Below are 22868 nucleotides of genomic sequence, written 5' to 3' on the forward strand. Positions count from 1 at the left end.
TTGCTGGTTTTCTTGAAAAATGAGAAAATAAGAGAAAAAGGAAAACTGAAAAGAAGGAAAAAAGGGAAAGGGAAAGGAAAAGAAAAAGGCATGAAAAAAAGGACAAGAAAAAAAAAAGGAAAAAGAAAAAAGAAAAAAGGGAAAAAAAAGAAAAAAGAAAAAAGAAAAAAGAAAAAAGAAAAAAGAAAAAAGAAAAAAGAAAAAAGAAAAAGGAAAAAGGAAAAAGGAAAAAGGAAAAAGGAAAAAAGAAAAAAGAAAAAAGAAAAAAGAAAAAAGAAAAAAAGAAAAAAGAAAAAAAGAAAAAAGAAAAAATAAATGTTGAAGAAGAACTTGGACAGAAGAGGGGAGATGAAGCCAGGCAAGGAAAGGTGAAAAAGAACAAAAGGTAATAAAGGGAAGGAGCAAAAAAAAGGGAAAAGGTAAAGCAGTAACTTTTCTTCTTGTGGTTTTCGTGGTGTTCAGACTTGTGAAATGTATCACAGCCTAACTGTTGACCTATTACAACTGCTTGAAGACCTCAGCCAAAAATTCTGATACTGATACAGCAACATATAATCTGTTCAATCTAAAAATAAAGACTGATACTAGAAAATAGTGCAAGATTAATTTATTTACAAATATTTCAGCCAGTTATATTTTAGAGAAACTTTTGTTCTGAAGACTGAAGAAGAATAAAACCATAATTCGGAAATTTTAGACACACTGATCAGAAATTTTAGACACACTGATGCTTTGCTGTTCCTTGGAGGTATTTTTAGTGTTGGCTTTTCCTTTTCTGGAAGCTTCTAATGTAACAATACCTTACACCACAGTGCTGATAGAGGGATCAGTGATTCATTAAAAGCTAATCCATGAGACATTAGGTTTACAAGTGTCACAGACACATTAGATTTGAGAACAAGGAGGGACACAGTGGTGAAAGGATTGTCAAATATACAGAGAATACCCCCGTGAGTGGGTACTACCATTAGTTTTGCAAGAAAGCATTAGTTCTGAAAATTAATTTTGTATGTGTAATTACTGGAAACAGCTGTTTAGGAAGTGGTATTATAGCAAGTTAGACTGAAATCAGTCAAAAGACATTTTATTTATTTTTTGCCATTTGAGGTTTAAGCAGCACTCCTTATATTTAGAAATCCCTACATCTGTAAAAAACCCACAAATATCACGTGTATCTAATCAGTCTAATAATCCTAAGTAGTCTAAGAACTCAGCTATCTTCACTTGCATGCGATGTACATAGAGCTCTTCAGACTAACCCAGGGCCACCTCCTTCACTATGAATGCCAGTCAGATATCTACAGGGTTTGATTATAGTCTTTATAGAAAGAGAAAATGGCAGAAACTGCTTTACTTTTCCTCCATGGATAGTCGGTAAAGATTCTCGCCCAAGAACTCGAGCCTCTCCCTTTGTTCCAGGTCCTGGTATAAGCCCTTGGGCACCTTGCTCAGGCCGTAAACCAGGCCGAACAGGCAGCCAGCGATGGACCCAGTAGCCGCGCTCTCCCCTGCAGGATTAAGCACAATTGCAGTGGTCTCTTAGTGTCACCTTCACATACACAACTGAAAACTGCACTGGAGGGAGCATTCCACACTGATGGGAGCACGTTGGGCCAGTCCCAAAGGCTAAGGATGCCTGAATAATAGTTGCAGAAGTGTCTACTATACAACAAAGGTCCTGGACTGGACTGTCCCTTCCCTTCTCACAGCCCAGCTCAGCCCAGCCCAGCCCAGCCCAGCCCAGCCCAGCCCAGCCCAGCCCAGCCCAGCCCAGCCCAGCCCAGCCCAGCCCAGCAGTTTTAGAGCACTGTGCAGGCTCTAAAACACCCAGCCTTGCTGAGGATGAGGAGCACTGATGCTCTGTGCATGCTGTGACTGTGGGTTCGTGCCTGCCAGGGTCTGCAGTGGGGGGTCTGTGAGCTCTCAACACTGTGTTGGGGCAGGTGAGAGACCTAGAGCCCCTGCAAAGAGCCCACACCATGTAGGGAGGGAGTGGGTGATTCAGCACTGGGATCCTGCCCCCCAGCTATGCTGGCCCTCCCAAAAGTCCAGCAAGATGCAACTGCTAATGAGAAAGTTCTCTCTCACAAATCTGTAGAAGTAATTAATTGTGTGCCTCCAAGTGCTGGATTTTATTTGGCTGGCCCTTGTTCGGGTGCTGTATTATTCTTCTCCCTTACTTGGTTTCATTACATGCAGCTAAAAGGTTGTTTTGCCAAAGGTGCTTGTGTTCTGTCAGGATCTGTCAGCCCTTTAGAAAGTCATGTTGGCTTCCTCCTCACGCACCTCTGGTGGAACCATGAGATGTGGATGGAGCAACATTTGAAAAGTGCTGTAATTGGCTTGTGTGGCAGCTGCTGCCAGAAGAATGGGGTTTAGAGGCTAAAACCAGAGGTGACAATGTTACAGACAACATGGCAGACTGGCCAAACAGAGGCAGATGACAGCCAGGAGGGCTCTGTGCTGGCCCTGGCGAGGGAGCAGGGGTGGGAGGCACAGGGGACCCTCACCTCCATGGAACATGGAGCGGTTGCAGAGCTCTGTCCAGTCCCCGCCGCAGCCCATCAGGGCATCGTACGCGATCATGGGGGCGTCGTGGCCTCGTCTTCCCCCTCGGCCTTCGGAGCTCCACCGCCTGTACGTCTGTGGGAGAGACAGCACCGTCAGGGCAGGGCACTGGAGCTGCAGGCGTGGGGCATTGGCCAGTCTGCCCTGCTGAGTGGGAATAGCTCCTTGGGCTGGAAAGGGCGGCAGGGGCTGTGCTGGGACTCCTCTGGTGTGGCGTGGGACAAGCCCCAGCAGCCGCTCCAGCAGTCCCGGCAATGCCTGAGGCGCCGGTATAAGCCTGCAGTCCAGCTTAATGCACCAAATTCTTGGCGGGCCAAGAGGCTGGTTTAGGCAAGCCAGAAATGCCAAAAAGTACATCAAGACAGATTTCAAGTTCGCATCCTAGAAATTCCTTATCATATAAAAATTTGAGGTTGGTAAGGACGTACTTCGTCAGTCTTCTTCCTGCCTCTGGGAGTGTTCTCAACTCCCCTTGCTGCACATTTGCAAATGTTTAAAATAGTCAAGTTTTCACGAGGGGTGAAAATGTTCTGATCCAGTAATTTCTTTAGGGCCTTAGTTTCAGACTATGTGATTCAAGCCCTCTTCTCTGTCTTTTTCTTGCCAAGCCTTTTCTCTCCTCTTCTTCTAAAAGCACTTGTCCAACAAAAGGGAAAATAATTTGCAAATGTAAGAAACAGTTCTTCCCCAGGAGAAGAAGTAAGAAGAAAGAACTCCAAATCCACAGTGAGGTTTGCAAAGGAAAATTGGATTTTCTCTAAAGCAGGTACCTCCAGCCCCAAATCCCCAAATTATCTCAACACTGATGAATGTATAGTTAAAAAATACCTTCCCATTAGAGAAATGGGCAGCTTTATTTCCTGAAGTTTAGCTTACATCATGGCCAGTTCAGTGTTGCTGGTTGGCTGGCTCTTGGCTTCTGCAACATGTATGAAGGGTTTGCATTTCTCTCTACTCATTTTCACCTGAGGTGTTTCATGCTTGGTTGAGGTTTATCTACACATCCATCAAACACAGAAGAGTTGGACAACAGCTTTACTCTGCTGCTTTTTTTTTTTTTTTCTTTTTTTACAGTCTAGAGAGATTATTTATGCTTTATATTGTTCTCTGCCCCATGTAAATTTCCAGCCCTGTTGCTGCCGTTTGGATGCTGCTGGTGCAATATGGACACACATGCAATGCTACCAAAGGCAGGAGGGCTCGGCACAGAGGGGCTATTCTGGGTGTGCAGCCAGGCAGATCGAATGTCACTCTGGCTATTCCTCCTCATCCCTGATGCTCTGCACACATCTGATGTCATCCTGCCTTGCTGAAGCAGTTTTATACTGGGGATAGCTGTCCTAGGGCTGAACCTGGCAGGACTTAACTGCCCCAAGGCAGCACTTCCCAAAATGCTTCCTTCTCCTTTCAGCTCCAGCATCTTAGTGCAGCCCTGTGCTGTGCTGTGGCACCAGCCCAGCTTCCCTTGGGTGGGCCAGCAAAGACCTAGGGCTTGGATGGCATTGTGCCTGCAGAAAGGTGCACCTGGCCAAGCAGGAGCATGCATATGGTGCCCTGTGGGCAAGGGTTGTGCCAGATACTGGTGCTTTAGTAATTGCACGTGGAAAGGCAACAAGCTGTGCTCCCAAACACGAGGGGATAGCTAGTCTGGAGGGAAGGCAAAGAGAGAGCACACCTGGGGAAAAGACAGGCAGAATGGTCACCTTCTCCTCATCTATTCTTTCCATAGCTATTAGCACACTAATGAAGTGTCTCAGCTTCTGCCAGGCGATGATCTCTGCCTGGTGGGGGAGTTCGAGGATCAACCAACATTTTTTCTTTCTTGTTCATCAAAATAAATAGCTCAGTAGGCCAAAAGAGTTGGGGTAGGGCAATGAAGGTAATTTTTGTTTCAGCATTAGGAATTCATACCGTTCTCTCTTGAAATGGTCATGGGAAATTATTGTGTGTTTAATATCTCCTAAAGCTTTGCTGAGACTCCATCAGTACTGGAAGGAATATAAAACTAATAGAGAATTCATGGCATTGAATTACTAAAATAAATCTGGAAGGAAATCTATTCTTTATATTTAGAGTAAGCAATTTCTTATTACCCACAGTCAATCAGACTTCCATAGGCACCTTTCACTGCACAGAAAATCACCTAAAGATACACAAAGTGACTTCTCAGCATAGAACTATGCTTAAATAATCTGGGAAAAAAGGATTGATTTATGGCAAAAGGTGACAAGAACCACATACTTATTGCTTAGCTACTAAATGGAGAGATTTGGGGGGTGCCAGCCCATATCAGGAAGCTGTAATGAGCAAGGAAGACACATTTCTCTTGAGTTAAGATGATATAACCAGCAAAGAAAAAATCATGTACATTATAAAATAGTATCTCATGGAATGTGGTGAAGCACCATCTCTCAAGACACTTAAAACTAGCTTGGCACAGCCCAAATTGGCAGCAAATCAATCACTTGGGATGTTGATCTTCTGCTCAAAGGACCAAAAACTTCTAGACTGGTTTGGGTTGGAAAGGAACTTTAAAGACCACTGAGTTCCAATCCCCTGCCATGGGCCGGGACACCCTCCACTAAACTTGACCAAATCCAGATTCTAATACCTTGGAGTATTTTTGTGGGACTTTGGCCACGCTCCATTACCCTTTAATGAGAGTCCCTTGCAGGACATTTGCCTTTTCCACCCTCAGATAGACATGGCCCATCTTTGTACCTGCTTTGGGTGCCAGACCATTAAGCCTGGCTCTCTGCACTGTTTTCTCCCATTGCAGCAAACCCAGGACTGGTGGTAACTGTTTTTCTTTTTTAAGCTAACATGTACCTGAGTTGAGGATGGGAGTTGTTTTTTGTTTCTTGAAATTTCAGGGGGAAAAAAAATATTTCCTGACTACTCTGGCAGTGCAATCAGTTGAAAAATAGTGGTGTGTCTCTTTGAAAATACCTCTGTTGGTTCAGAGCCATCCCAAGAACTTTCAGAAGTTGCAGTTACCTTTTCTCTCTCCTCTGCATCATAGTTGGCTGGAAAGACAGGTTGATTCTGATTTTCCTCATTGATTTCTCTCTCCTCCAAATAAAACTGCCACTTGGCTTCAAAGTAAAACCAGTGCTCTTGATATTCTAAAGGCAAAAGAAATTAATGATGTATTATTTAATTTTGAGAAAATTTTCAGTTCTACTTTAACATATTTTAAGGATAATGACAGTATTTACTGACATGAAACCCCAGGTATTTTACAGTAATGTACTGCATATATACTAAGTATAAAGCAGGACATCTAATTGAAAGCAGAGGATGCAATTAAAAAAATACTTTCATAATTTTGTGCTATTTTAATGTCATTTAAGATATATCAAGATGAAATTTTACAAGAATTTACTGAAGAGCACTCCAAGGAAAAGATAAAAGTCAACAAAAAGAAAATAATCAATTCTTTGCCAGTTTTTATTCCTTTACTATGATTAAAGAATATCTAAAAATGCTTCCACATCCTAAATACAATTTGCCACCTAGATCAGTTATCAATTTTTTGATTGCATAAATTCTCCAGTATTTCTGTTTTATTTTCATCACAACTTTTGTGTGATCATTCAGGAAATATCATCAGATATGAAAGTCCAAATTTCCCATTTGCATATATTATAATAGATATCAAATGTAGCAAAAGGATAAATAACACACACATCTGCTATCTGTGCCCATAGAAATAAGCCTTTTTTAATAACCGTATGTCTTTCTCCCTTTTTTCTGTCACTTTGGGAAGTGATTTCTAATCATGCTTAATGTTCCCCATGTAAATCAACTTAATAAATTTAATTAATTTTTGAGATAATGTTCTGGTTCACCCTTTTTATAAAGAAAAGACACTTATGGACTGTAAAGCACATACACATGCACCTGCCTGCAGAATTGAGGCCTGAGGGAAGCCCTGCCTGGCAAGGTGAAGGGGATAAGGAGTTAGAGAACACTGAGGTGGCCCAGATGGGTAAGTATTCCAAGGCAAACCAGCAATTTTGGATGGGACTATGGGCATCAAATAAAATTTAACATTCCCACTTTTTCCGTCCCTCTCCCCCACTTGGCTGCTCAGTGGTGTGTGCTGCAGGTGGCTGAGAAGCACTCACACAACCAAACCATTCACCTGAAGGATACCATCTGATTTTGCTTATTGTCCTAAAATGCCACAGTGGTGACTGTCTTTGGCAATTAAGATCTTTAAGTAGGGGCATTTTTGAAAAAATCCAAGCTGCTTTGTAGGACCTGATACTTTCACAAATTTGTCAGCTGCCAGTGCCCCAGACATTGATGAGCATTCAGTCACATACCCAAGACACCTGGAAATGTCCAGCTGCCCTTTTTCTGAGTCTATGACCCAGTTTGACCTCATTTCAAAGAAACCATTCACCAGAACCCTAAGAAGGGGTGGTGTTTACAAAAACAGAGTGAAAGGGTATTTACAGCCATCACGCCAAGGAGAGCATCTAGATGTATCTACAGTATCTAGAGGAAAACAAAGGTAAGCAAAACAGATGTAAACTATCAATACCCACTACAGCAGCTGATTATGACAGTTTTTAGAAATGTGAATAAACTGACTGGTCTCTTTCTTTTTTGCTGGCTTTTTGTTTGTTTGTTTGTTTGTATGGGTTTTTTCCTTAATTCCCCCATGACAATAAACCAATGTTTTCTATGTAGCACCTTTACAAGCAAGGTGCTTGTTCCACAGTTGCAGAAATAGAGGGATCAAGCAGCTGAGGAGATTTTTGTTGGGTGGACCTGTAGCACGATCAGAATCCTGTGCCACTAACCCTAGCAAGGCTCTGCACTGCCCCCCGAGCCCAGCAGAGGTGATGGTCACATTCGGGTCCATGGAACTATCTGGGCAGTAATTGCAACTGGATATCAGAGAGGGCTGTAGAGTCGAACTCTCTGTGACACAGATAACAAGCTCTCTGTTTGTTATCCATGGGGGATAATATAGCTAAAATAGGATTTTCTGAAACTGGAGGACTCTGTTTGGCAGGATTTCTTTGCAGCGCATCTCAGCAGCCAAGGAGCTTAACTTTAATGCAGGACACTTTTCCCCACTACCAAAATAGGATGAAGCTCAACAATAAAGGCACTGGCTGGAGGGCATGCCTCAGGAGTCCAGCACACATACCTCCATGCCGAGGGGTCCTGCTCGGGTGGAGTGACAGGGACCTGCTGCAAAGCCACCCAGAGAGACGCCCGATCATATTAATCCTGCACCTGCTCCTCATGGGTCTCTGCTAAAAAAATCCTGGTGTGCAATGAGGCACAGATGAAAACACAGGGTCTTTGAGAAAGCCTTTCTGGGGCTCCTTTCAGATTTTAAAGCAGCAGCTTTTCTTAAGGGGTAAGTTTTAATTTCTGAGTGCTCTTGAGTAAAGATTTCTATTGAGTTCAGTCTTTCCCAACAGCTGCCTCTTAATCTCTTTCTTTGATGTTTCAATGTAATGATACTCGTCTGTCCATGGCAAGCCTCACCATTACAAACATCACTTCCTGACAAGAGGGGACTTTTCCCCAAAGACCGTGTGTGTAGCAATAATAAAGTAGTAGCATCAAGTTCAGTAGTTGGGTGACACACAGTTGTTTAAAACAAGGATTCAACAGGTTGTATCTTAAATATTTGTTCAGAAAAACAACAAGCCAAATCTAAACTGTGGTCAAAAGCTAACTCTTGGTCAGGAGGCATCTCCAGGTCAAATTTTCCTGGCAGGATGAGGAGTGTCAGTGGTTTTTCTTCTGGAAGATGTTGAACTGCACTAATTGATGGAAGGCAGATGAATAATTAATCTCAAGAGTCAGTTTGCCTGATAACCTGCTAAATATAATTTCCTTCCTCCCCCCACCCAGCAACCTCTGAAGATTCCCTAAAAATAAAACTGCGGTAGGGCACAGTCACTGGCTTTGTATTTTGCTTTGTATTTTTGCCACTAATACACCAGTCAAATAACTGGTGGTAGAAGAAGGTGACACCACCTATGAAGAGCTTACTTCCCTGAGCAGAGAAAGCGGGTGGACAACCTTTGGAGGGGGGAAGAGGGGGAAAGCAGCAAGATGTAGACATTTCTTCAGTGCCTTTGCAGCTAAACATAGCTTTAGGAAAATAAACTCTTGATCCAGACTCAGTACCTGCCATGTGACGAATGGTCTTCTTACAGTATTCTTCAGCCATCGGCACAACCTTCATCATGTCTCTTCCCCATTTTACAAGGGGTTTCCCTTGTATTGCGTATGCCACGAAGAGAGCTGTGCAAAGGGACCCTAGAAAACCTAGAATTCACAAACAGCAAGGATTACCAGTGTGCATCTGTGCTGGTACCATCCTTTTTGTCCTTGTTTTTCCCCATAAAATCACCAGTGGAATACCTCATGGCTGTCAGGTAGATTAACAAATGTACACAACCCATCTCCACCTGTTTGCAGCCTGACTTGTGGCATGTTGAGATTATTGGCTAATGACTGCTGCCCATTGGTTTGTGACTTAGCTTACATAGTAGGGAGCTTCTGTTCTCAGTGGTGTAATGTGATAGAAATTGAGGTAGGGGTCAAAAATAAACATCATCTACCAATGGGATACTGAAAATCTTCTAATTGAAGTCACATGGAATAATTGACTTGTACAAAGTGATTCAATTACAGGCTATATCAGCTTGTTTACAGCATCATCCAGCCCAAGAGGAGTGGTTGCTAGATCTAACACTATTTCTGGCTCATTTGACTCTAAGGGAACAAATCCATGTCCCCTTAGAGGAAAGTAGAAATTGTCCAAGAAAGACATGCTGGTCTTCTATTTGTAACTTCAACATTGTAAATATTACAAATATTATAACTGTTGATGAGCACTCAACACTTCCATGACACCAGAAACAGTAGGGCTCATTTCTTATATTTGTTTGTGTCCTTGGCATTCTGTCAAGGGCAACAAAATCAACCTGGTGCAGTGTGCAAAAGAAGCTGAAGAAAAGTAGTCAGTCATTTAAATAAATCCCAGGTGAGCAAAGTATTAATGCATGTGCTTCTTCCAGTGCATGGGTCCAAAAGTGTTCACTCATGCATAAAGATAATCATGAATTTTGTGTGTTTTGCTGAAGGTAAAACAAAATTATCTTAGGAGGTGACAAGTCTAGATGAGGTGATTACCAATTCCCTCTGCCACAAGACCTGCTGGGCCAGGCCCAAGGTGCATCCAACTTGAGCCCCGTAGATGTTTTCATAAAGAGTAACAGCCCGTATAGACCCAGCCCAAAGGGTCTCACCCAGGTAGGCAGCAGCCAGCCCAGATGCCACAAAGATCCTTGAGGGCCACATGTGAGGGTGGAAGCAGAGGGTTTAGAGCATGAATCAAAGAGCTATCAAGGGGACACCTCAGTCAGAGGGGAGAGAGGCTGGGGTGTGCCCTGAAGGTTTTGCAAGGGCTGGCAGTCCCATCCTGCCTGCTCCCCAGGCTGCCCATGCCCCTGCTGCTGTTCCCTGCTCCCCCCGCCCACAGCAGCCCTCGCACAGCCTGCTGCTCCTCACTGGGGAAGAAAGCACGCCCCAGCCAAGGTGTCTGCCTCTGCAGGACAGAGTGAACTCCTATGTGGTTTGGCTTCTCCATTCCCAGAACATCTAGGCTAGTTTTAGGGGCCAATTTAATTACACAGCTCAATTGATTTTGACAAGACAGCCTCTTTGACTGATCTCTGAACCCATGGACTTTGCAGCTGCCTGCAGCCGAGAGGTCTAAGGCTTCACTGTGCATAACATGGGGAAGTATTTCCTTTGTCTGTTTGTTTCAGTCCCAGCTGACACACTGGTTGGGTTTTTCTGGGTCAAGAGGATCATAACTGGCATTTTCGTGATACATTTCAGGATGGCAGTGAGGTGCATGTGGCCCTTCCACCCCTCTCCTTCCTGCCTCCCTGCTGTGCCACACTTTTCCCAGCTGAGAGCTGTTTCTGGATGTAATTTCTCGTGGTATGGAAGGTGTGTGACAGCTTGAATCCCCCTTGCTGCCATTTTCTGGGTCTCATAAGCCCTTTCTGACATGACAGACACAGACTACAAGCGGTTTTATGGCTACTAATGCACCATAGACTCTACATACCAGCCTAATTTTCTGCTTTGTTTTGAACCCTTTTCCCCTAATTTTATGACATCCTGATGGCTTTTCTGCCTGCTTCATAGCACTGAGGGTGTTGAACATGTCACCATTCATTATGGTTTTATTTATTGCTGTTTAAAACAGACAGAATGACTACATAGCATAAAATTATTAAATTGCATAGCATAAAATTATCAAAATGACAGACCTGAATATTAAAACAACATTAAATCTGCTTATTTAGGTTTTGTTTAGAAAATGTTTCAGATAGTATCCAAACATATGTAGAGTTAGGCTTTTTTGGCTTACTACCTTTACCTACAGTGATTAGATATGACAAAACCTGCCAAGAGAAAAATGTTGTTATCCCCTGAACCATAAATCTGCATGATAACAGTGAGTCATCAAGATATACATGAATCCCAAAATTTGATCAGGGAAACTAACATGAATATTGGACAAGGCAGGTTATGCTCAGATATTGGGATTTTAGTAGAGAAAACAACTATGCCTGAGGATGCTGTTGGCATAATATACAAACACATATATAAGCCTATATAAGTTATATACACATGTATGTATTAACCAAGCAACGCTCAAACTGAGGCCTCGAAGCCTGCAAAGCAGAAGTGGTTTAACCAGGGGAGCTCACAGGAGCCATGTCAGTCCCTGCAGAAGAGCAAAGCTGCCTTAGGGGATGTCAGAGTGCAGGCATTACCTGTGGGATGGTTATGAGTCATTCGTCCACATTCAATGCTCACTTCAATAAGTGACTCCAGCCTTTCTGGCTTCCAGTATCGCATCCCCAAACACATGGCTTTTGTGGAAGCTCCAAATCCAGAACCTAAAGTAAAAGGATAACACCAAGCATTTAAAAGGAGACTGATCTCACATAAATATGTTGGTAAAATGTGAGACAAGCACACTTGATTAATTCAGCTCATGTGTGGGAAGGAAACTCCTCAGGGATGGGAAATTACCATGCAAAATGAGTTACAAGTTTTGAGAGTTTCTTGTGAGGAATTCTGCTCCTACATAATCATTCTGGTTTTACAGTTATATTCCAATATAATCAAGTGCTACGAAGAGCACAGTGGGTTCAGAAAGCCATGCACTCTCTTGCTCACAGGATTTGCTTGATCCAAACTCTCATCCCATCTTCACTCCTTTTTGGCTGACACTGCTGTTTTGCCCACACCAGAAACAGAACTTTGAGAAACAAATACATTTCTCCAAACCCTTATTTTATAGTTGTAAGCACACAATTAAAACACTTTATACGAGCTTCACAGTTCACCTTTCAATTTTAATGCATGTTTCATCCTGGAGAGCCTCACCAGTTTCTGCTACTTACAAAAATAATGTGTCCAAAAGAAACTAAAGGCTACTGAGCCAAATCCTATGAATTTAAGCAATGTCAGAACTGAAGTTTCCCATACAACCTTAAATTAGTGCTTGTTGTGCTACAGCCTACACTTACTGAGCTTAGTCTTGGGATCCTCCACCTCCATGCAGCACAGACTTTATTTATTGAATAACAAATTCAGAATTTCTTTTAATCCTTAGCACTGAGTTTGTGATCCCAAGTGTTCAACTTTTAAACACTTCATTGAATGGAGTTAAATTTACTAATGAGTTTCTCTGCAGTACTTATCACAGTAATTTTAGGATCCCAGAAAAGTTTTAATGAGCTTATCTTCACCAGCCACCAGTGAGGTGATTATCTCCTCTTTGCAGCTGGTGAGCCAGTGCCCAAAAAAGCATTAACTCATTGCAGACAACCACCCTGAGATGGATAGGCTTCGATTTTTCAAAGTACTTGCATTTTTCAGTGCTGTCTTTGCTCAATCACACTTCCCAGTGACCTTGGGAATAGCTGAGAGCAATCAGTGTTTCTCTTCTTGGCTCCTGGAAGATAAGGGGCATATTTATGCTACCTAATTTTAGCCTATGTGAACCTGCATTAGCAGCCCAATCTCCTTGTCTTTCCCAGACAGGCAGCATGGAGAAAGGCTCCATGTGTGTTTATGATGGCATAGTAGGAGCAACCCAGGGGCCAGAGTGGATTGAAGCAGCAGATGCTAAGGAACCAGGGTCACAGCTTCCTGTCACTTATCTGGAGAAGGGTCCTCAGCTGCTCCACTGGGCTTTGTCTCCTCTGGAGCAAAGCACCAGGGGCTCTTTTGGAACACCTCTTGCCAAGTGGCTCCAGCTCTGATGTCCTAGGTTGTGAGTGTGATCCAAGTGGGGTAGTGAGGGTGGCAGTGAGATCTACTTCAAGCCAAACTGAAGCCTGAGCCAAACTAACATAAACCACCTGCTGGCATTTCCAGGTGCAATATCTGAATTTCCCTCTTAGGAAAAGAGTTCTTCTCCCCTGAGAGCATCTCTCCAGGAGCAGATAAAACTGCCTATCCCACAGATCACATAGAAACCTCAAGGAAGAGTCAGGAAGGAAATCCAGTCTTCCAGGGCACCATTCTACTGGGAGAAAATACCTTCTCCTGCTTGCAAGATCAAACTCTTCATTAAACCATCTGAGAGTCTTCACTATGCAAACGTGGTTTCTCCGAAGGACACAGTCCATGCTGGTTATCCAAGAGGGGAAGTTCTTGCACTGCACAAAGCTGCTAATTACATGACATCTCTCAGTATATCTGAAGTGGAAGATGTACTACAGTAATCTGACTGCTGGTCTGGAGGAGCTTGTCTTTCCCACTTCATTGCATTCCTACAATCTGGGAAGCTCCATTAAAACATTCTGCAGAATTAGGCAAGTGAACTTGGCAACAAAAAATTCCATCCCATGGAGTAGTATTAAACCCAGACAGAGCTTCAGGGAGCTGACTCTCATGTCCCACGTCTACCATTTGAATTAAGGACACAAGGAACAGCAAGACTAGTCCAAGCAACAGAGGTGACACACGTGACAACATAATGACTGTCCTCCGTGATCAGACCAAAGGTAAAACCAACTCATCACAACTGACAATGAAGAGGATTTACTTAAGAAAGAGTAAAAGAGAAGTAAAAGGACATTACTATTAACTAAACTGCTCACAATTTATCTCCCTGATCCAGGAGGCAGCTGGCTATTCATCTTTCTGCTTAAAAACCCTTGAAGGATTTCCCCTGGGTGAATTTGCTGAGCTCATTTTTGAGCTCACATGAACTGCAGCATTTGAAAACTGGTATTGGAAAATAGTTATGCAGCTTGTGTAGGGGTTGTGTGAAGAAGTCCCTTTTTTAACTTGCTTTGAGCTCATGAACTACTAGTTTCATTTGAAGTCCCAAGTCACTGTCCTGGAGGAGACAGTGAACTTTTGCTGTACCTATCCATGCTTCCCAGTTATTTTCCTTTTCATTCATGCACTACGTTATTCTTTCCTAGTATGTCATACCTCAGTGTGATTTTCTTCACTCTACAACTGTAAAATAACAAAGATTAGGGTAATGGCTGCTAAACTCTGAAGAGGATGTGCCTTTTGTGACTACAGATCATTCTGCATGAAAACTTAGAGCTTAATACCTTTATCTCCTGTGCACCTGCAGCTTGACCTCTTCAACTTTCCCCTCAACTTTCTGCATTTTTCCTCACACTTTTCCCTCAAGCTCCTCTGCCAATACCACCAGCATAAAGTTCTCAAGTGCTTCTAGGAAGCCCAGAAGTTGCTTCCACAGCTGCAAATAAAGACCTGCTTGGATACTGCAGTCTCGGCCTGAAATACATGTGATACAGGCAGAGCCCAGCTATCTGTCCCACCATTTAACTGGCCTTTCACAGTGGCTCCAAAAGCAAATCTCTGGCTCAGGGGATACTACCTTACTCAGATTTTGGTCCCAGTTCTACAACACCAATGATTCTCTTCTGAACAATTTGGAGTTTTGGCAATGGGTCAAAACATTTGTCTCAGAAACAGCATCATAAGCTGCATCAAAACTTTAAACAAATGCTTACAGACAAACAGAGGCAATTGCTTAGTGGAGAGAATTTTAGCCTTGTGCTTATCAATGTTGTGATTTGTAAACAAGCTCTTAAAATGGAAGGTGTTAGACAATCTTGGGCAGGTTTTCTGATGGTTACAGGAATCTCACCAGCCTCTAACATAACACCAGGTATCTGCAAGGAGTGTGGCAATGAGAGTGACATGAGGTGGCAGAGATACATAGTCATAGTTTGACTTAGGGATTCAGTGTGCTGACTAAACCCACAAGAATCTGAGCAGAGAAACATCCATAAGCAATGCAAAATTACCTAAGATAAGTCCATGAAGGCTGGCACATGAATTATTGCTGCAAGCAAGATAGAATGTCCCAGCAAATCATCCTTTTGGTTCCAGCCCATCCAAAATATAATCTGCTAGGCATTTAATCACAGGTATTCAATGCCTGTGGCATGTTTTTGCCTCAAAAAGAATTTTGTGTAAATTCAATTAAAAGTTAATTATGTCCATAGCAGTGTTGGGTCCCATAGAAGACAGAACATCTCCAGGTCCCTGGTTCTTCTTCTCTCAGGGTGAAAAAAAGGCTTCCTGAAATGTTCCAGATGCTTACTTGTCAGACCAGATGGAGAAGGTGGCTTAGCTGCTAGATCTCAAGGCAGGAATTAATTTTAGATTCTTCTAGCCCAGAGTTTCCCCAGAGCAATAGTCCATCATGGAAAGCTGGGCAGGAGGAAGGCTGAAAGCTCCAACTCTGCAGTGGACCAGGGAACAGCCATACCCAACTGCTTGTTGAAAAATGGTAAGAGCTACTTGGGGCCAACAGCAGCTCCCACAATTACTTTCACCAAATTTTATCCACTGTCAGTCCCAAGACATGTGATAACTGCCAAAGGGGCACTTTCTCAGATCTGGCTGGCTGATGGCAGGGTGGGAAGAACACACCATTTTCATTCCCAGAAGCTGTTGTGAGGAACGGGGAACGAGTGAGAGATGCTTTTTTTGTCAGAGAAATCTGGCTGCAGAGACCCAGAAGCAGCTGTGGCATTGTACCACCGGGTCTTTGCCATGGTGTTGTGTCCATACGCAGTTCTGCTGAGGCAGTGTGTTCTGCAGTGGTTGAGTGTCACCTGCACAGCCAGCACCAGTGTGAGCTGACACGTTTTATGGCTGTCTGGGTCTCCCTTCTCTGATCATGGGGTGTCTCCACAGGCTTTCAAGATTAATTGCACTGTGTGTGTCTGTGTGTGCACATAGCTGCTTGTTATTTAACTTGAAATGGAAATTTTATTAATTGTAAAAGTAAATTAACATAAAGGGAATGAAAGAGAGGGTCAGGTGCAGGTAAACCAGGCTAGGAATATTAGAGATTATCAACAAAACAATCATAGTTGTTAGCAGGGCATCGAAATGGAGAAAAGTCTCAGTTTTCCCTCCAGTGAATGTGATGGTGCTTAAACCAATTTATATGCTTGGCATTTTGTTTCAGATCTGTTGTCACTGAAAAGATCCAAGTCTACAAACATTTAAAGGAAAAATGGCAGAAAATATTTCTTAAAATAACCATTAAACTCAAGGACAAAGATCTGGACCCCGAGGCACACAGCCAAGGACAAAGTCTCTTTAAATAGATGTTAAAGAGGGAGGGGTTTGCTTACAAGAGGACACAGTGCCCTACAGAAGGAATTCTTGGCAGATCTCTTGTCATCCTCAGGCAAACATGGAAACGTTTCAGGGGTAGTGGTCTTTGATGTCAGGGGGTAAAAGGAAACAATTTCCATATAGCCACAAACACCAAGAGCATGCATTAGTCTAGCCAGGCCCTCTAAAAGGCAAGCGGTACTGTACCCTTTTCGTTGAAGGGAGTGTGCCAAGCGAGAAGGTGGTTGTCTGGTTTTAACTCCCTGCAGCCTTCGATGGTGGCGGGGTCCGGCCGCCTGCCCGAGAGCTTGTCCACAGCATCCACATAACGCTTCACCAGCTCCCGGTACAGGTCTTCCAAACACCAGTAATCTGCTCAGAGGACGGAAGAGAAGGATGTTGTGTGAAGGCAGAAGAGCAAAAAACCACAGAAATCATGCAAGCAAGCTCATGGTTCATTTGAGAAATGTTTCCACTTCCAGTACAACAAGTCATGTTTCTGGTGCTGCTGTCACACTTTTACACAGCATGACAGCAGGCTGGAGGGAGAATGGTCTTGATTCTCAGCTCTCATCTTTCTCATCTTTCCCTCCTTTCCTTTCTACATTTAAATCCTTCACTGAAATGATGAAGCATTCCGTTAATGAACAGTAGCTGCCTTTATTTGAGCTCTGTGGTGTGAAGTCATTACAGAGATGATCAACTGTCAGGTGACAGCAAGTCTGGGTAAAGCCAATCGTGCCTGGCTCAGCCCCTGCCTTTACAGATGTGAATACAATTTAAAAATTAAAGCCTTTTTTTTTTAAATTAACATATTACAGAATCACTTTAAGAGGTATGTATGACTAGATACAAAAGCAAATTAGCAACTTCCTTTCTTTGCTCTGTATGTTATATGTATTTTGTATAAAATACTGCAGGTCTTTCATGCAGGGATCCAAATATCTTATAATATCATAAACAGTGAGGTTTAAAGAAAAATAAAAATCCTAATAAAATATAAAAATTAAAAAATAAATATAAAAAATTACTATAAATAATTTTGTATTTAAAAGTAGTAAATCCCTACTGCCTGAAGGCAGTTTCCAGCACATAAAATTCTCTCAGTAATAAGTTCACTAACTTCTCTCTGTAATAAGTTCACTAACAATATCTGTTTATAGATTATTTTTACCAAGTCCTACAGTCTTGCCTAAGGAGGAACCTTCCCCCTGTTAAACATAGGCTGCTTCTTCAGAATTGCTGCTTCCCTTGGCTGGTGTTGTCTGTCACCATTCTTGAGGAATCCTGCCTTTGACTAGTGTCAAGGAAAACCTTCCACTGGCAACTATTACAGCTGTGTAATCAGTGCAAACAGAGGCTAGAGGGATTTATCCACTTATAAATTTTCTTCATACTTAGAGGAACCCCATTTAATACTTGGTTGGTTGCACAGGTTGAATGACACAGCAGGGGAAGAAGTCCTTTCAAAAATATCTTAATTTTGTCAGAGATGGTGAATTTTGGAAATTCACGATTTAACTTAAGAGAAAGTTTGAAGTCCCAGAAGCAAGAGACATTCTGAAGTACCAGTCATGGAGGCAGGCAAAAAAAAGAGATGAAGGGTAGAACAAAGATTCCTCTTCTTTCACACAAAATAATACCCTATCAGTTCCACTGGCCATCCTACATATAATCCTAAAGAAACAAGACACGTTCAAGCTGCCAGCTCTTTCCAGATTTAGGAGTCAGGTGTCACAGTTTATCCAGACAGGAGCAGGGAGCAGGGTTTACTGCCTGGCAGCACCTGCAGAAACCTTGACCCCAGAGCACAGAGTCCCTGTGGTCCAGCACCTCCAGACTGTTCAAGCCCACCATGGTTCCCACTTCTGGAGCCAGATTGCTGTCTCAGCCATCAATAGGACAGGTTCTTTCTTTAGAAATGAACTATTATTGTTTTTTTAACCCATGTGTAAGCAAGAGAGTAAAACACCAACACTTTTGTTGTTACAGAGATAGCTTCCCTACAGAGATAGGGTTTGATGATGCTGTCCTTGTTCCTCCCTTGTAGGACAGATTCCTCCTGGAAGCAGATGTTTTGTCTGTCCTTCATTGTCAGATCGGGGCACATGGTGGATTTGGGGAGCAGCAGCTCAGTCTGCAGCAGTGCACGCAGCCCCAGTTGCTTGTGGCCAGGCCCCTCCTGGGATGTTCTCCATGCAGCTGCCAAAGTGCTGGCCAAAATCCCCTCCCCCGGTGAGAACTGCCTTGGTCTTTAATACAAAGCTGCACCTCACTCTTGGCTGCTGCCTCAGCCTCAGGCTGGGAGCTCCCCCGAGGGCAGTGCCCCGACAATGACAACAGGACTTCATGGCTTCGAGCCGTGGGCAGGTTTGTCCCAGCCTACAAGCATCCCACAGCTGCCTGCAGGTGAGCATCCGGGGAATGCTGTGTTATATGGCAGCCAGGCAAAGAGGATGTGCAGGGAGCAGGACAGTGAATGACAGAGATATTTTTAGTGCTGATTTCCCCTCCTTTTGTTTTGGTTTGTTTTTTGTTTTGGTTTGTTTTGGTTTTGGTTTTTTGGTTTTTTGTTTTGGGCTGGTAATGTTCCAATATATTCTTTAAAATCTGTTTCCACAGCAATAAGGGCACAGTCCCAGGGCTGGTGGCAGATGCCTTCAGCCTCACAGACCTTGACTTCTTCAGCTTCTCTCTGTTGACGTGGGTGATTTGGCACCTAGGCTGGGCCATGAGCAAGCCATGGGGCTTTTTTGCATTTCCTGTGTCAGGAGGAGACACTGCCACGGGCAGGAGTGGTTTGTGTTTCCTTTGTGGAACACAGGGAGAAAGACTCATTTTATCCCACTCACAAGTGTTGCTGTGAAATGAAGATTTTTTACTAAAATTCCCTACTCCATCTTGCTGTTTCTTCTCCAGCCCATGAAAGCACCTTTTTAAAATGCTTGTTTGATCAGGTCAAAGAAATGAGTGTAGGATAAACACAGTAAATGGAAACGGTAGCTTCAACTTTTTTCTTTAGAGCAATTTGCAGGCTGCTATATTTAAGAAAAGAATTATTATTTTACTGTTGGTCTAACTGACTTGATTGCCCAGAAGTTATGATTTTAGTGGGTTCAATAAGCAAGAAACATATGATACGTGTTTAATCATAGCCTATATTCAGAAGTATGCTAGTCATCTTTTTTCTTGATAGGCTGACATCTTGCCCTTATCTTTAGTGTATTAGCTACCCCTTAAACCATTGGTTAGCTAATAGCCAAGTATGAAGTGTCCTACACACTCTTCAACTGATCTCTACCTACTAAATTTAGAGCAGATTGAAAGCAGGCAGATAAAGGAGTGAAACACTAGCACAAAGGAAATCTCATTGATGTGAAGGATACTTAGCTACATTGGGAGCTTCTGCTACTGGTAGTTATGCAGTGTTATGAGCTTTAAGAAAAATCGGGAGTACTTTTACAGAGATTAAAAAAAAAAAGAATCATTCTGAAGAGGCAAGATGCTATTGAGAGGTCACTGTCTTCTGGTGTACTTTTATGATCTTGCCAGACTCAGAAAGCTTTAGTTTGATAGGTAAGGTGTCAAGACAAACACTTCTCATCTTAAAAAGACTACCCCCACCTTAAGAAAAAACAAATGTTCTCTCTCAAACCATTGTGATTTCAGAAGACATCTTAGTAACTTCCACCATTCTGACAGATTTCATTATAAATACAGTACTTTAGGATACTTTTTGGACTAAAGACATGGAGCTCTTATAAAACAAATATGTTTTTGCAGATGCAACCCTTTGTCTGAGGAGAAGCAAGGAGGAGACAGCACTAGTGCTTTTAGCCTGAAAGAGGTACAAAGGTAACTCTACTCCAGCCTGGAGTTCTGGACACAAGCATGGAAAAAATGCACTCAGGAGCGTTCTTATCTGTTACAGAAGGCTCTCTAGTGGCTATAATATTCTTTGATGTATTTCAGCATACAGATGATCTACTTGGCAATTATTTTTGTTACGCTGGACATGTGGTAGTTTAGTCTTTAAGCTTTAACCAACTGTGTATCTCTAAGAAAAATATAGGAAGAGCCCCTCCACACTCTAGAAATCAAGACCCCCCCCCCCCAGTTTGTGAGATGGTCACAGGACTGTGCTCATGGAGCAGCCAAACTAATGCACATTATCATTCACATAAACAGCATTTCTGACATGCTTTCTCATGACTTTCCCAGCAATCAGTCTTATTCTAAGAAATGCAGCTCGACAGTTCTGTTCCTCTGCAGACTTGTTGGCTATTCCCGCCGTACCTACCTGTGATGACAGCCTCAGCTGTAGCCATGTGCATGAGCGTGTTGTCACTTACTGGCCACTTGTCGGGAGAGAGCACCAGGTTCTCAAGCCCTCCAATTTCCTTCAGCTCCTGCTGGATTTTTGCACCGAAGGCATTGTTTTCGCGGGAGAAATTGCGATAACCGAGAGCATCCCCGACCCCAGCCAGAACAAGCGCAGCCTTAAATTTATCCATCCCAAAGACACTTTCCACTTTCCTTTTGCCTGAGACAGCCACGGAATCTTGATCTTCCTTTGTTCCTTTGCCTTCAACTCAGCTCCCCTGACACTTTATATCAGCCATTGTGTCACACCATGAGCTCTCTCTATAAGGCAAGGACTTCCTTTTCTGGCTCTGCAGATGCCATCTCTTGTCTGGGACCCGACAGAGAGGAAATATTTCATAACCCAGGGATTTTGCAAGGGCTTTGTTCAATGAAACTGTAAGAGCAGACCTGCAAAAGCCTTGTTTCTGCAACCCAGCTTAAAGCAAGCCAGGAGATCCTTAGCCCTACCCAGCCAAAGTAACTCTACACCCAGAAAAACAGATGCCTCCACAGGGGTGCTTATTTATTCAACAACTTGTAAATTAATATTTTTTCTTCTGCCCGTTTCTGATATGCTGAAGTCAGCCTCCCTCTGAGGGACCAGTCAGAAGTGAAGGCTATTATAAAAGCAGTTTTCCAGGCTCTGTACACACTAGAAGGTGGGATTAAGCAGTAAGAAATCTAGTGAATTGCAGATGACCTCTCTCATTTCTATTACGCCTTATGGAGATATTTTGTTAACAACTTTCTTGTTCTGTTCCACCTAGTGAAAGAATGTTCTGCTAATTCACTGCACCCACTGAGCAAAACACCAACTTCAATTCCATGCCTCGCACTCCCTGGCAAATAGTAACTTTTTCCTAAAGCTGAGGTCAGTCTACACTTGGACTCTGGAAGGAAACTATTTTGAAAGATGCATTGAAATGGCATCCTGTGAGTCTAATAAAATCCTAACGGCTCACAAATTACTACCACTTTACAGACAGAAATAGAAATGTAAATATAAATGTAGAGAGGTAAACATTGATTGACCTGACTGTAATTTTGATAACTGATACCAGGGGAAAGGTCTTTGTTTTTCTGATCTTTTTCAGAGGGCAATACTGACTGCTATTCAGATGGAAAAGACCAGCAATGTAAAGGATGCATCATCCTAGCACCCAAACCAACAAGCTAAGAAGCATTAAGTTAATCACGGTCTTAGTTATTGACCTGTGTAGAAATACCTCTGTACTTAGTGGATTTTCAGGACACACAGAAGCATTGCCATACCTGTTCTACATTAGAAGAAATAAAGTGTCCAAATGGTGAAAGTAGCTTCTGTTAGTGCACTCTTGTTTTAAAGACTGGGATTGGTCAACAGATATGCTGGAAAGGACACTGAAAGTGTGTTTTCATTGCTAGAAAGTAACATCTCCACACTGAAAAAGCCAAAAAAAAAAAAAAAAAAAAAAAAAAAAAAAAAAGAAAAAAGAAAAGGAGGGCAATTATGCCCTAGGGACCAGAGGATATACAGGGACAAGTATCAGTGGGCCACAGCCAGCCTGCTCTAGGACTGGCTTGCCCCTGTGTGGGGCAGGGGGAACAAGCATCATCTCCCACCAGCAGGGCATTTACGCAATACTGAGGTAATCTTAGAGTCACCTCTGCTCTGCCTGTTACCTCACGTTCCACGTGTCTGAAAACAAACACTAAAAATGGAAAACCAAGGCCAGGACAGCTTACAGAACACACCAGGCAGAAGCACTGACGTTGATATCTCTGTTACAGGTCCTTCCACCCCTCTGTGGCACACACCTGTTCTCTATTCCTGCATAGCATCACGGTTGACAGGCACGTGGGAATTTGAACTTGCAAAGCAAGGACAGGAGGAATCACCTGCTGAGGCACTGTGGTGAGCTACTAAGGGCCTCATCAGATGGAAGGTTCCTCCCTGAAAATGGGCAAAGCTATTCTTAGTTTTCCATTTATCTTTTTCTTCTTAATGTGGCTGGCAGTTGAACTGCCCTTTTGCCTCCCATAGGCTTCACTCTGTTGAAACACACTCAGCTGCTCAGAACACAGCCCAAATTAGGAACAAGGCTTTAATAAAAAGAGAAAATTTCAGAGAAGTTTTATTTTTCAACTCTGTAAAACAGAACATGCAGTGAAGACATTTTTATTTACTTTTTTAATTAGACATGATCTCCTTTTCATGTGGTACTTCCAGCTACTGTGAGCTTCCTGGGCAGAGG

At 42.9% G+C, this 22868-nt stretch overlaps 1 protein-coding gene and 1 long non-coding RNA gene across 6 annotated transcripts in view; one reads left to right on the forward strand and one right to left on the reverse strand.

Moving 5' to 3' along the window:
* ADPRHL1 (ADP-ribosylhydrolase like 1) overlaps positions 1 to 21065 on the reverse strand; it is a 110200-nt gene extending 89135 nt beyond the window's left edge. For 3 of the 5 annotated variants that reach the window (XR_009276062.1, XM_058826265.1, XM_058826243.1), the window contains exons 1-7: positions 20570 to 21065; positions 16477 to 16641; positions 11406 to 11531; positions 8734 to 8874; positions 5566 to 5693; positions 2511 to 2643; positions 1355 to 1508 (exon numbers count right to left, since the gene is read on the reverse strand). Coding sequence is in view for 4 of the 5 variants with exons in the window: in XM_058826265.1 (XP_058682248.1) it covers positions 1355 to 1508; positions 2511 to 2643; positions 5566 to 5693; positions 8734 to 8874; positions 11406 to 11531; positions 16477 to 16641; positions 20570 to 20783 (1061 nt within the window). In the remaining variant the exon portion in view is untranslated. Of the gene's footprint in view, positions 1 to 580; positions 1509 to 2510; positions 2644 to 5565; positions 5694 to 8733; positions 8875 to 11405; positions 11532 to 12167; positions 12291 to 16476; positions 16642 to 20569 lie in introns of those variants that run through there. The other 2 variants (XM_058826273.1, XM_058826256.1) reach the window with 2 other exon arrangements.
* LOC131573003 (uncharacterized) lies at positions 18121 to 22086 on the forward strand. Its single transcript, XR_009276104.1, has 3 exons — positions 18121 to 18678; positions 20053 to 20124; positions 21729 to 22086. It is a non-coding gene; the product is annotated as an uncharacterized LOC131573003 (long non-coding RNA).
* Positions 22087 to 22868: the final 782 nt, after the last annotated feature.

Source organism: Poecile atricapillus, chromosome 1 (genome assembly GCF_030490865.1).
Source record: "Poecile atricapillus isolate bPoeAtr1 chromosome 1, bPoeAtr1.hap1, whole genome shotgun sequence".
In the NCBI taxonomy this organism is placed as follows: domain Eukaryota; kingdom Metazoa; phylum Chordata; class Aves; order Passeriformes; family Paridae; genus Poecile; species Poecile atricapillus.